General features: G+C 34.7%; 1 protein-coding gene across 1 annotated transcript in view; it reads left to right on the top strand.

Annotated features, from left to right (window-relative positions):
* The window catches only part of LOC138323921 (E3 ubiquitin-protein ligase SMURF2-like), a 59,440-nt gene extending 45,527 nt beyond the window's left edge, over positions 1-13,913 (top strand). The window contains exons 8-18 of the mRNA XM_069268861.1: positions 414-498; positions 1,804-1,983; positions 2,385-2,550; positions 2,883-2,986; positions 3,402-3,516; positions 4,017-4,195; positions 4,868-5,005; positions 5,464-5,584; positions 6,184-6,385; positions 6,674-6,758; positions 8,562-13,913. Of these exons, the coding sequence (XP_069124962.1) occupies positions 414-498; positions 1,804-1,983; positions 2,385-2,550; positions 2,883-2,986; positions 3,402-3,516; positions 4,017-4,195; positions 4,868-5,005; positions 5,464-5,584; positions 6,184-6,385; positions 6,674-6,758; positions 8,562-8,661 (1,475 nt within the window). The 3' untranslated portion in view covers positions 8,662-13,913. The remainder of the gene's footprint in view (positions 1-413; positions 499-1,803; positions 1,984-2,384; positions 2,551-2,882; positions 2,987-3,401; positions 3,517-4,016; positions 4,196-4,867; positions 5,006-5,463; positions 5,585-6,183; positions 6,386-6,673; positions 6,759-8,561) is intronic.
* The last annotated feature ends 1,225 nt before the right edge of the window (positions 13,914-15,138 follow it).

Below are 15,138 nucleotides of genomic sequence, written 5' to 3'. Positions count from 1 at the left end.
TCAACTCATTAATCATTTCTTGTATAGAATCGTTGGCGTTGATGCTGTATCTCATTTACAAATGAATTGTATGTATATTCATTAAAGAGTAGGGTATAGCTGGATATGGCAATTTTCATGGGTAAAAATTATCAAGATTTGAACTGAAAATGAGAAAATTATGTTTTATCAATTTTAAAATTTGGCAATTTGGCTATAGGGGTATCTATAATTCATCCATTTCTCAATTTTTCACTGATCAAATTTTCACAACCATAGCATTATCCTGCGAAAATATCGCCCCAGCAAAAATAACCTACTATATGGTATTCATTTTGGATACAAAGTTATTAAAAAGTACAATGCAATAAGACAACACCGCTAGATTGAGGAAATTAGTTTATGAAAGAATGAAAAACTTTTTTTATTTGCAGAACAACGAACGACACAGCAAGGTCAGGTGTACTTTCTACACACAAGGACCGGAGTCAGTACGTGGCATGATCCACGAGTTCCTCGGTAGGTGATCACAATATAACCACAATATATAATTTTTGTATGAATATTATTTCTTTGATAATTAAAATTCTTTGAAGTTATTTGATAACATTAAAACACATTAGCACTAACAAACATTCAGAAAGTGAATTCTGGGCTCATTAGCTTTAAGAAACATTTAGGGAGTGAATTCTCGGTTCATTAGCCCTGAGAAACATTCAGGGAGTGAATTCTATGCTCATTAGCCCTAGTGAATTCTGGTTTCATTAACACTAAGAAACATTCAGGGAGTGAATTCTGGGTTCATTAGCCCTAAGAAACATTTAGGGAGTGAATTCTCGGTTCATTGGCCCTAAGAAACATTCAGAGAGTGAATTCTCGGTTCATTGACACTAAGAAACATTCAGGGAGTGAATTCTGGGTTCATTAACACTAAGAAACATTCAGGGAGTGAATTCTGGGTTCATTGGCCCTAAGAAACATTCAGGGAGTGAATTCTGGGTTCATTAACACTAAGAAACATTCAGGGAGTGAATTCTGGGTTCATTGGCCCTAAGAAACATTCAGGGAGTGAATTCTGGGTTCATTAACACTAAGAAAGATTCAGGGAGTGAATTCTGGGCACATCAGCACTAAGAAACATTTAAGGAGTGAGTTTTGGACTCATTAGCACTGAGAAACACTCAGGGAGTGGATTCTGGGCTCATTAATTAACACAAAGAAACATTCTAGAGGTAAATTTTAGCCGTCAACATTCTAGTAGTGAATTCTAGCTGCAAACCTGTCTAATAAGATCACCCAAGGGACAAAGGAAAGCATGGTCTTCATGACCAGGTCTATATTGCTGTGTAAAATGTCGGTTTCGAGATCCTAAAATGAGGTGGCTAAAGTACAATTAATGGTCGATCAGTCCAACATCCTGTAATTATGACATCATCTTTTGACTTGATTTTTGTAAAGTCATACTCACCGTAAGGAGGGACTAATCGATGGTAAATCGTAGTTTACCCTAACCTTTTTTGATCTTGAAACCTGCAAATTAAACATTGTAAATCGCAACTTTCTATTAAAGCTTGTATTATATTCCTCCCTTGATAATTTGTTAAAGGAATACAGTATAATATGAAATATTCATATAATTACCTTATGGCAAAATACTTCCAAGAATATCAAAACCTCTAATTTCTGATATTGCTGCATTACAACCTGCCACGAAAACAATTTCTATACAATGAACAATTCATATTGTGCAGTACATAACCAGAACCCTGTGTACGAAAGCTAATGTTGTGTCTTAGAATGTATCTAGTGTGTTTTTGTCCACAGGGACCTGTCAAGTTCGGAGATCCGAGAGGAAGACCTGGGTCAGTTGCCCGCTGGATGGGAGACCCGACATACAGGGAACGGCCGCGTGTATTTTGTAGACCATAATAACAGAACGACACAGTTCACAGATCCTCGGCTTTCTGCTAATATACATCTGCTGCAGACGACTGCGCGGTCCACGTACGTATCTTATCTCATTGCTGCATCTTCACTTTCGTGCATCCTTGTCCCGATTTCTCAAAACAATCTAGAATTGAAAACCGATGACTTTAAGTAAAAAAAAAAATTCACATAAGGGTAAAACTGACATATGTCAAAAAATGTTCACATAAGTTACATAAGGAGAAACTTGGCCCAGTTTTAACCACTTGTTTAGTACTTTAGTACGAAAATAGATTTAAAAAAATGCGTAATTTCATTAGAGCTTGAACACTAATATTTGTACAAAAGATAAAATGAATGCTCCATTAATTGTCGTCAACAATTAATTTGAAAATGATGACAATGCAAAATATTGTATAAATACGAAAAATATAGTTTCATATAGTATGTAACTGTATCTGTTTGTTGACTATTGACAGGAGCAGTCACAACCATCGATGCAATGACAAAGAGAATGAGTCACCCGTGCCTAAATACAAACGAGATCTTGTCCAAAAAATGAAGATTTTACGACAAGAATTCTCTGCATTACAACCTCAAGGGGGCCACTGTCGAATGGAGGTGTCCAGAGAAGAAATATTTGAGGTAATAAATATATCTTTTCACCACAGATGATATTTAGATTTTGATAGTAGGTTATAATATAAAATATAATTCCTGATAACAATTCATACATATTTTGATTTACTATTTAAATGATTGTAAAAACATTGCTTTGCAGAAAACATAGTAGAAGTTTCACTGAAAATTGCATACAGGAGGTAACAGCTTTGGATTGATTTTGGGGTCAAAAGGTCAACTACAAAGGTCACTGTTACTAAAAATAGACTAAGGTTACTGTGAAAGCTTTTAGGGATTGGCAGGGGTCATCTATTGCTTCAGAATGCTTGTTTTAATAGAGATGTGTTTGATTACAGGACTCCTATCGACAAGTGATGAAGCTCCGAGCCAAAGATCTGAGAAAGAGGTTAATGGTGAAGTTCCGAGGGGAAGAGGGTCTGGACTATGGCGGTGTAGCAAGGTATGATTCTTTTCCTTCGTTATTTTTTCTCCTTTCTTTTTTTCCGTTTTCTTCCAATAAACACACTAAAATTTATTTTCAGATGTATCTCAAGCTCAATGTCGTGAATTTATATGGCCTAGAGTTGGTGGTCATAAACAAAAACACTGTGTGAGATATAAATATTTCTTAAGACCCCCGATAGACAGTCATTTTGATACTCCTTTATGGCCCTGTTTATAGATTCGTTTTCTTTCGTGCCCTGCTTATGGACATTCAGTTCCTTGGGGATCATGTGCAACAGCTATACATCATCAATGCATGTGAAGTTTAGGTCCTCACTTTGAACATTTGGATGTCCTTTGCATAATGTTGGATAAGAATCCCACACAAGTATATCATGAAATAGCAAGTCTTTATGTTTATTTGTTTACAGGGAATGGTTGTACCTGCTATCCCACGAGATGCTGAATCCATATTATGGCCTGTTCCAGTACGCTCGGGACGACGTTTATACACTACAAATTAATGCAGACTCTGGCGTTAATCCTGTAAGTTTTCAATCCCTGCTGATATAATTAACTCATTCACCCCTGGAGACACATTGGAACTCTTCTAATTTGAAGGCTGGAAAAGTTCATCATGAATTTGCAGGGGTGGATGGGTTAATATGTTCTCATGAATTGTTTTTTACATATAGAATAGGTGGAAGTATGTAAGGAAAACTTATCAGAAATGTGTGTATTATCTAGAAAAAATCTTTATGTGGCCATGATTGCAACATTTCAGTTGATAAACAAAATAACAGTATGTCAGTTGCTTTCTTTTTGTCCTGTAATAATTGGTGTAGAAGTTTCAAGTGAAATAAAAACAACTGTTTAACCAACAAATTTAAATATTTAAATCAAAAGTGTGCCTTCATTTTTCTTGTAAAATTAATGACAAATGTCTGCTGTCCTGCGATGATTAGTATATAAGTTTGAGAAGGGAAGTCAAAAAAACTATTAAAACAGAAAAATCTTGAAATTAAAATTGTGCTTTTACTTTCCAGGAGCACTTGTCCTACTTTCACTTTGTGGGCCGAATTATAGGCATGGCCATATTCCATGGCCATTACCTCGATGGAGGCTTCACCCTGCCTTTTTATAAACAACTTCTTCAGAAGGCCGTCACTCTGGACGACCTTGAGAATGTTGACCCTGAGCTGCATCGAAGTCTGGTGTGGCTGCTGTAAGTAAAGGGAGATAACTTGGTCAGACTAGAAAGAACTTTAATAAACCTGTTAGGTCACTGAAGTGTAGGATCAGAAATGACCTGTTTGCATAAGAATTTTTCGAGTTTTGGGCTTGAAAGCTAAACTGATATGGACACTGTTATATCACTAAATCTAAGAAAAATGAAATTTGAATATTTGTTGAAATACTTATCCACTACTGTGTTCTACTGTGTTCCATTATTATGAGTAACGAGGGGCCGCAGTGGCCGAGTGGTTAAGATGTTCCGACATATTACCACAAGCCCTCCACCTTTATGATGCGGGTTCGAATCCCATGTGGGGCAGTTGCCAGGTACTGACCGCTGGCCGGTGGTTTTTCTCTGGGTACTCCGGCTTTCCTCCACCAACAAACCTGGCACGTCCTCACATGACCCTAGCTGTTAAGAGGACGTAAAAATAAACAAACCATATTATGAGTAAGCAAAGGGACACAACTCTTTAATCGATCTTGACACTTGCCTTTTCAAACTATCATTGAACGAAAAACATATGACTTCTATTTTGTTTCATTATTATAAGTGAGCAAAAGCACACAACTCTTTTATAAATCTTTTCAAACTGTTATTACTGAAGTAAACCATATGACTTGTATTATTATATTATTGTTTATTTTCAATTTTAAACAGAGAAAACAACATAGAATCAGTGCTGGACCACAACTTCTGTGTAGAACATAACTCATTTGGGCAGTTCACAGAGTATGAACTGAAGCCTGGGGGTAATGAAATCCCTGTCACGGAGGACAACAAAAAGGAATATGTAAAGTGAGTAGGCATCCTATGCTCAAAAGATTACATAACTTTTTACATATTGAAATATTTGTTATCTTTTATTCAACTCATTCACCCCTGAAAATGCATTTAGACTCTTCTAAATCAAATACCAGACCAGTCCATTCTGAAATTTCAGGGGTGAATTAGTTAATCAATAAATCACCATTAAAGGAACAAAATTTAAAGGTTCCAATGCGATTTCATGCATTTTCTATCAAAATTTCTTATAACACTTTTGAATGTTGTAAAATTATTATCCAGTTTTCCAATATTGCTGAACCTTGTTCCATGAAATGTTTTTAAGCATCAATTGTTCCTATTTCAATAACTATCAAATATGATGTTGTATAGGAAAATGTCATTTCAGCTCACAAAATATCTTGGAAGCTCTAGATTATAAATGAAAGTACATGTAGGATATCTATAAAATAAATTTGACTTTGTTTCAGATTATATGTCCACTGGCGTTTTATGAGGGGGATAGAAGCCCAGTTTCTTGCCTTACAGAAAGGGTTCAATGAAGTAATTCCACAACATTTATTGCGACCTTTTGACGAGCGTGAACTAGAGGTTGGTATTTCATTAAGTAGACAGCTAATAGTAATCAAAGTTTTCGGTTTTTCTGGAAAGTTTGTATTTGAAGTAATTGAAATATCAATTGAATCTAGTTTCCTTTGATAATATCAGTGAATTAGAAAATAATTATCATGGCAAAAGTGTGGTTTATTATATTGTCTTGGACAAAGGACCTGCCTCTGTGTTTGTCAATGCCCATTACTTCGTCAACTTTTTGGAAGGTTTTTTGCAAGTTTTGCAGAACAGGCCAAATTTTCTGCAAGTCTAGAATTGAAATTCTATTACAAGAGACAGTATTCTGCATTTGCATATTACAGAGTTGTCTGTCCCTGCATGTAGGTATTGATTGTTATGTCATGTCTTTGTGATCGCAAAGTCATATTTTTTAATGACATCACAGTCAATACCTTCCTGCATGGGAGATAACTGTTATATGCAAAGACAGAATCAAATAAATGTAAACAATTCTCTTTTCTGAGAGAAATATTGAAGGTGCCAAAACACTAGATAATTTATTAATTATTTTCTTTGATTAAAATTCTTGCTTATGGAATCCGCTAACTTTAAAAAAAAAAATATGTTTTATGTTTTAGTTAATGATCGGGGGTCTTGGAAAGATAGACCTACAAGACTGGAAGAACCACACACGGCTCAAACACTGTACTCAGGATTCCAACGTTACCAAATGGTTTTGGCGTGCTGTCGAAAGTTTTGACGATGAAATGAGGGCAAGACTTCTCCAGTTTGTAACAGGCAGCTCAAGAGTGCCGCTTCAAGGCTTCAAGGCATTACAAGGTATGGGGTTACTATCTCAACATGAATAACCATTTACGTTTTGTGTAGGAAGGGTAGGGCCCATTACGGGTAATAAATTTATGCAAGATTCTAGAGGAAATAAACATAACATGTATCCATAACATTACTGGGCTTAACAAGCAATGCAGGCCATCTGGGCCGCTTTGTGGTATCTTTTCCAGGAACCACAGTTGATTTATAAAGTAAATTGATATTTTGTACTCTAAATATTTTGTAACTGAATTTAAGCTTGCTGTACTTTCAGTACTTTGATTCTGTGTTTTCCAGGCTCCACAGGTGCTGCAGGTCCACGACTCTTTACTATACACTTGGTGGAAACCAACACAGATAATTTACCCAAGGCACACACATGGTAAGTGCATATACACTTGGGATTCACCCAAACTTGATAGAATTGTCCTGCAATTGCTAGAATGAAGGTTAAGTATATTCTACCCTAGGGTCACAAAATGTTGGGGAGGGAATAATCAATCATGGGTCCTTGATGTGAACAAGGATATCTTAAACTTTCTTAAACATGTTCGGCTGTCAGCACTCGGCAAGCCTCAGGTTAACCAGTCAAAATCTTCACTCAGGTTGAGATATCTGTCTACCTGACAGGCCCATGTAAGTCTATATGTCTACATGTAAAATAACATGAACTGGCACTATCTCATGTAAAAGCTTATTGGTCTTGTAGCTTTCCATAGAGTTCTGCTTTAAATGATTCAGCCATGAGAATTTTGATACAAGTTACTATATTCTGTTCAAACAGTTGGATGAAATGCAGTGTGATTTTAGGTATTTAACATGAAGATAATTAATCAATACAAGACAGACATTTTATTTCAAAGAAAAACACACCATTTTGTAGTATAATCATTGCAAGATACAGGCCCATTAGGCCTCTTGTTTTTGTGATGTTGTAGTATAATCATTGCAAGATACAGGCCCATTAGGCCTCTTGTTTCTGTGATGTAGTATAATCATTGCAAGATACAGGCCCATTAGGCCTCTTGTTTCTGTGATGTAGTATAATCATTGCAAGATACAGGCCCATTAGGCCTCTTGTTTTTGTGATGTTGTAGTATAATCATTGCAAGATACAGGCCCATTAGGCCTCTTGTTTCTGTGATGTAGTATAATCATTGCAAGATACAGGCCTATTAGGCCTCTTGTTTCTGTGATGTAGTATAATCATTGCAAGATACAGGCCTATTAGGCCTCTTGTTTTTGTGATGTTGTAGTATAATCATTGCAAGACACAGGCCCATTAGGCCTCTTGTTTCTGTGATGTAGTATAATCATTGCAAGACACAGGCCCACTAGGCCTCTTGTTTCTGTGATGTAGTATAATCATTGCAAGATACAGGCCCATTAGGCCTCTTGTTTCTGTGATGTAGTATAATCATTGCAAGATACAGGCCCATTAGGCCTCTTGTTTCTGTGATGTAGTATAATCATTGCAAGATACAGGCCCATTAGGCCTCTTGTTTCTGTGATGTAGTATAATCATTGCAAGATACAGGCCCATTAGGCCTCTTGTTTCTGTGATGTAGTATAATCATTGCAAGATACAGGCCCATTAGGCCTCTTGTTTCTGTGATGTAGTATAATCATTGCAAGATACAGGCCCATTAGGCCTCTTGTTTCTGTGATGTAGTATAATCATTGCAAGATACAGGCCCATTAGGCCTCTTGTTTCTGTGATGTAGTATAATCATTGCAAGATACAGGCCCATTAGGCCTCTTGTTTCTGTGATGTAGTATAATCATTGCAAGATACAGGCCCATTAGGCCTCTTGTTTTTGTGATGTAGTATAATCATTGCAAGACACAGGCCAATTAGGCCTCTTGTTTTTGTGATGTTGTAGTATAATCATTGCAAGACACAGGCCCATTAGGCCTCTTGTTTTTGTGATGTTGTAGTATAATCATTGCAAGATACAGGCCCATTAGGCCTCTTGTTTTTGTGATGTAGTATAATCATTGCAAGATACAGGCCCATTAGGCCTCTTGTTTTTGTGATGTTGTAGTATAATCATTGCAAGACACAGGCCCATTAGGCCTCTTGTTTTTGTGCTGTTGTAGTATAATCATTGCAAGATACAGGCCCATTAGGCCTCTTGTTTCTGTGATGTTGTAATAACTATTTTTTCCGCCACTTTTGTTTCAGTTTCAATCGGATAGACTTGCCTCCATATGAATCATATGAGAAATTACTATCAAAATTGACTTGTGCTGTTGAAGAGACATGTGGATTCGCTGTGGAATAGCAGCATTGTGAAACTCCGTCGGAGTTTATGTGACAGAAGTTGTGACTGTACAGTAATGAGAATGTGAGATGAAGAAAATCCATAGGCGATTCTTGTGAGATTTCCTTGGTCGTCATAAGTGTGAGAGGAGTCTGAAGATGTTAAAAAGAACAAAAAGGACATCCAAGCAAGTTTTGTATGAGGAAAATTATTTTGTGTATTTTTGGAAGAATGAACGTCGTAAGGAGGATATCGTAACATTACTATTGAGACCGCTATCATGGTCTGATCCACATCCATGTAAGATTTGAAAGCATATTCATCTATGGAAGTCAATTCAGTTTAAAGGACTTTTCTGAGAAAAGTTCACTATATATGCGTACGAAATTCATCTTTGGGAGAAAATTCCTTTAAAAAGCATATTTCGCAGAGAAGTTCTCACCATTGTTGTATGAGTGAAGTAAAGTTTTTCATGTGGTGTATGGCAAAAATGAAGCTATTTTTTTTATTATTTTTGAAAGCTGTTAAACGTCCTCATTCACATATGGTAAGGTGCTATTTCAATCTCACTATGAAAGATCTAAAAAGCAAGAGAAGAAAAAAAAGAAATAATAAATGACAAACAATTGATGTTTGAAGGGATAATTTATTTTCTAACATGTTTTGGATTTTCGAAATGTAATGATAGTAATTTAAGTATAAAGAATAATACTGTGTTCAGCCATTCAGGCAAGTTCTTTTGTTTTAGCCTATTCTTCCCTGAAGTTTCATAATGGACTCTTCCAGTCCTTTAAGTAGAAGAGTTCAAATGGGTCTTCATGGGTGAATGAGTTACTAAATTGTTTGTTTTATGAAAATTGTCACACTTTTTTGGGGGACACCTCATCTGTTCTAACCTGCATTTGATTAATGAAACATTGACAAAAAAGGTACAGTGTACCACGATCATTCATTTTCTAAAAATAATTCTAAAACATAACTAACATACACCCCTGAAACCACATTTGAACTGTGCTCAGACAAAACAGGAACAGTCCATCTGGAAAATTTAGGAATGAATGCAATGTTCCATGAATCTTGCATTTGTCTACTCTCCCATAAGTGATAGTCTGTAATTTTGATTTCAAATGACCTTATTGTAATTCAATACCTTATTTTAAGTATAAGGGTAAAAAATGACCTAATTATAAGTTTAGGTTTACAAAGAGGGGAAATGGAAATTCATAAGTGTTTGAAAACAATGTATTACAGTATTGTTTACAATTAACAAACAATTGTTTTTATAATTCAGTATTGTTTACAAAAAGTGTTTATGTAACTTTTATATTTGTCAATGATAGTTTGATAGGTGTTTTCATATCAGTGATTTAAGAAGTCAAGCAACTATGAGTTCTCACATACCAAACATCTGTAAGTTCTCACATACCAAACATCTGTAAGTTCTCACATACCAAACATCTGTAATAAGTTCTCACATACCAAACATCTGTAAGTTCTTACATATCAAAAATATGTGAGTTCTCGCATACCAAGCATCTTAAAGTTCTCACATATCAAACATCTGTGAGCTCTCACATACCTAACATCTGTGAGTTCTCACATATCAAGCATCTGTGAGTTCTCACATATCAAGCATCTGTGAGTTCTCACATATCAAACATCTGTGAGTTCTCACTTACACTGAATCTTCATTGAGAGGGTGTGCAGTATCAATTTGTTGGATGAAGTTTTCTCATGTTTTCTCATTATTGACCAAATATGTTTTATTTTATTAATGGTTATGTAATACATCAGTGCTGGTTTCACACATATTTTACTGACTGTATGAGTTGGTGTTTAATTTGTTTATACATCGTGTCAAGAGCAGGTCCCTCTCTTGTGTCTGTGTTGTGTGTGTTTTTACTTCTATGTATGAACTGCATCCATTTTATGTGAAATTTTACAAGTTTAGAAATTTACATCAATGTTAGGAGAGAAATTTTTAGCTGTTGTGTTTATTTTGTATGACATTGTCAACTGAGTGTGAGAATGTAATTGTCAAGTTTGTGAGAGATGATGCATGGAGTGAGCTTTTAGGTGAGAGAGATATGAGAGTGAGAGAAATACGGAGCTCAATGAATTTGTTAGTTTATCAAGTTTACTATGTTAGTGGATTTGTCAAGCTCACTATATCAACTAGCATCACTTAGAATTTTAGGCTTACCACTTCTCAAGTCCATTAAGGTAGTGAACTTTTCAGACTGACAGAGTATGTAAGCTATCTTTCAGATGTAAGCTTTTACAAAGCTCACTAAGCTCACTTAAGTTTGTAAGGTTGTGCATTGTGTCGCTGGCCAGTTCATCAGAGATAAACTATATTTAATTCAGAAAAAAAAATATTTACAGTAAACTGTTGTAAAAAGTTGTGAGAGGGGAGCATCTTCCTACAGATAAAGTAATGAGATGGCATATTTCGTACATAAATACAAATCACCGCTGTTGGTCATTTCATCAGAAATCATCTGTAAATACCATCAGCATTATATTAATGCAATAGTATGTATTGGGGGATGTGTGTGTATATAATTGTAGGTATGTAGAGTTAACATGACATGTCCATAGAGGTTCGATGTCCCGTCACCGGACACACGTCTAGTTACGCTTTGTACAGTTTTGTGCTGCTGGACAAGTCCAAACACTTGTCACCATTTATCTCCATAAAGCTCATCATATTTATCACATTTTATTTTCAATTTTTGTACATTTTCATCTCAAAGAACCTATATTGATTTGACCAAAAAAAAACCTGTTTTATTTCGCTGCCGTCAAATAGAGGTTGTATATAATGTTGCCCGCGTCCTTTCCGTCTTATCTTTTTGTTATGTCCTGTCCCGTCTTGTCCCGCTATGATATGGCAGCATGGGCATTATATCTCGTGGAAAATTTTAGTTCCTAAGACAAATTTTAATTGGTTTATTTTTGCCCAGCAGGTTAGTGAGCTTTTCCCCTGACTTAAGTCATCAGGGGTATATTGGCTTGGGAATAAACAGTATTATAAACATCAAAGTACATTAGTTTCAGATATATATTCATTTGCTGAAATGAAAATGGGACATGATAAAAATCTTGAGCATTATGGGCCGCAAATTGTAATGGTAGCAGGCTTTTATTTATTATTTCTTTGTAAATTAAAAACTTATTTGTTGTAATTTGTTTTTCCCATTTAATTGTAAATGATTAATACTATCAGTAATTAATCATATTTAATATTCACTGTGCGTTCCCCGTTTTAATATTTAGTCTGCTTTTTACTCTATACAAATCTGGACTTACTGCCATGACATTTTAACCTGTTCACCCCTGAGGAAACATTTGGATTCATCCACCACAAAGGCTGGGTTAGTTCGTTATGAAATTTCAGGGGTGATTAAGTTAATATTTGTCACAATACATCAAGGACGTATAACACTGTTTCTTGTAAATTTATATGGCCGTTTTATTTCTAAATCAATTTTATAATTCACAAATGGTTTTTATTTCTCTGTTATACATGGATTGGTGGTACACTGTAAAAACTGTGCATTTTTTATTTACCATAATTAGTCAGTGCTGGAAACTTGTAGTTTTATATAATTTTGGATATTTGCATGGAAAAGTTTATTAAAATGGGAAAATTTTTAACTCATTTACCCCTGAAATTTCAAAGTGGACTTGTCTAATGTATGATTTTGGAAGAGTCTAAATGTAACTTGAGGGGTGAATGAGGTAATAAAGAGGGAAAAAATAAAAAAGATGACCAAGATTTCAATACAGTATTATCCATACAGTAGGAAACAAAAATAACCAAGTGATATTCCGAGTAAAATTATTAATGAAATATAGGATCATAGCTCATATATACACGTATATTCCATGCTACTTATGAAGAAGAAAGCAAGAAATAAAAAAAAAATAATCGGAAAGAATTATATATAGTGTTTTAAAGTCAAGCTTGTATTTTGTTATTGAAAAAAAATTGAAACTTTTTTTCCACTGAAAAAAATGTTATTTCATGTGATGAATAACAATTTTTGAAATTCAACAATATATCTTAACTTGATTCATTCTAATTGTTATGAAAGCAGGAAACTTTGAAATACCAGCAGATCTTAGTGTTCATGTTAAAATACCTCACTTCAGCTTCATATTCTCAGCCTTCTGTAAAACGTCACTGTTCCATGACACAAAAGATTTCCACATTTGACGTGACAACATGAATTATTCTTCTGTTCATGAGGCTAATTTTAGAATGAATGATTTTTTTTTTTTGTGTAAAAATATGATGACAAATGCAGTTTTTGTTTAAAAACAAAAAATGAAATGCCAATGGGGAAAAATAACTTAATTTAAATAGTTAATACGTACATGTAGACATTAAGCAAGGAGTAAAATTAAAATAAAATAAGTTCTTAATCTTAAAGGTTAATTCCTGTCACAATCATTCCAAACTAGATTTTTAATTAGAGTTGTCTGTCCCTGTCAGAGCAGGTATTGATGATGTCATCAATTTATGTTGTTTTTTCCATGCAATCAATACCAGCTTTTAAGAAAAAATAAGTCTGCATGCATAAAAGACTGAATAATATTAACCATACAAGAAAGCTTAGATTTTAAACATCACAGAAGACTTCAAATAGTAGCTAGAGTTGTTCACTAAATGTTCACATTGAACTTTCTAACATTAAACTTGATTATTGTCAATAGGTATAAATGTACATGTTATTGCACTTAATCTTTTTGATGTATACAGAGGCTTATTTGTTAAAGAAGATAGTATGTAATTTTAATACTAATTAATTGGTTGTTTTAGCAGATAATTAATCAGTTTAATTTAATCTACACTAATTGTCCACATTTCCAGAATATTTGATATGTTGAAAGACCTCTTTTGTTGCTAATATTATATATGTGATAATACAGTCCTCATTATCGATTATGTTCAACATTATAAATATTTCCCCTATAACACAAAGTTCCATTACATAGCCACGAAATCCTCTTGTTTCTAAACATTCTGATAAATCGGAGTTACTTCCCTTTGTTCCACAAAAATGTCGTCACTGACAAGAGAGTAAAACGAAGGGGAGTAACTCTGATAGACCGGAGTGGTTTCTAATGGAAACAAGCCTATACTGTCAAGCAGAACACTTTCATCTTTACATAGACATAACTACAAGTTTAGTATATGGTACGTTATGTACATTGTATATCAGTATGTTCATTTCATGAAATAAATATGTATGTCAGAAGTAAAATATCTTCACGTTTTATTTCATCATTTCTGCGTTGAATATTTCCCCAAAACATGGAGCAGTACATGAATCATCCAGGATATTCCAGGGGTTACTATCACTGTTGTTAAATCCACCTTTTGAATTGTCATAGTGAAACTGAAGTCATTTCAGGAGAGAAAAAAATACCAGTTACAGGCCTACATACCCAACCACAGTGTACCGTTATTCGATTATTTTGGTGTACATCAAAGTACCAAACTACTTATCTCTTTTACTGTCGGATAAAGAGCCTTCAGTTTTGATGACATATTTTAAGGATTAGTATAACAAAAGTGATGTTACCCCCTGGCATATTGGAATGTTCATAAATGGACCAGGAACAAAATATGAGTAATACGTTTGCATTCCTTAGTTTCTTAGAGTAATTTATGTGAAACGAGAATTATCATAATAGGCCGAAGCCGCTAGAGCTACATACACAGTGTATGAAATTAAAAAATCACGATTTGTGGTGTTAAGTGTCTTTGACATGTTAATTTAGAGGGATAGCTATATAAAACATGCAATCATTAATATAAAGTCACAACACGAATATACCGCAGCCTACAGATGTTCACACAGACAAATACATAACATACTGGGGAGTTGTTCATTGGGCGCTAAAGTATTATAAACCAATCGACTTTTAACGTACAGGAGAAAGTATTCAACTCTTAGTTTGACCATGTCATGTTGTCGCCGTCCAGTAGTATATGTTTAGCAATTGGACATTTTTAGAAGCACACATTCGACTTTTGTTTCTCATCCATAGACAAGTTGCAACCACCACCGATAAAGTAATTAAATATTTTCTCTCTCAAAATCAAATCACTATCCGGAACTACTAACATATAATGCATCACATTGTGTTGTATTGTGTTGTTGGTAAGATAAAAGTATTGAACGTATTTCAATTTGCATTCATAACCAATATGAATGCCAACTGGACGGAGGCAAATTCAACGAAGCGCGTTCAATGCTTATAATTTCATTTGGTTACAATTTTATGATGAAATCCGAAGGGATAACTAATCATTAGTTTTCGTCATGGATGGAACAGCCATTTGAACAGCCGTTTTCAGTGATCGCTGGCACGATCATGATAAGAGCTTGCAGTTCATAGGTTATATGAATGCAAACTGCGCTTGGTAAGGTTATAAATAGTGGGGCTGCAGTGAAAATGTAAATATAAGAAGCAAATTCACAA

Source organism: Argopecten irradians, chromosome 5 (genome assembly GCF_041381155.1).
Source record: "Argopecten irradians isolate NY chromosome 5, Ai_NY, whole genome shotgun sequence".
In the NCBI taxonomy this organism is placed as follows: domain Eukaryota; kingdom Metazoa; phylum Mollusca; class Bivalvia; order Pectinida; family Pectinidae; genus Argopecten; species Argopecten irradians.
The sequence above is the reverse complement of the archived record's forward strand: the minus strand, read 5'-3'. Positions and strand labels throughout refer to the sequence as shown.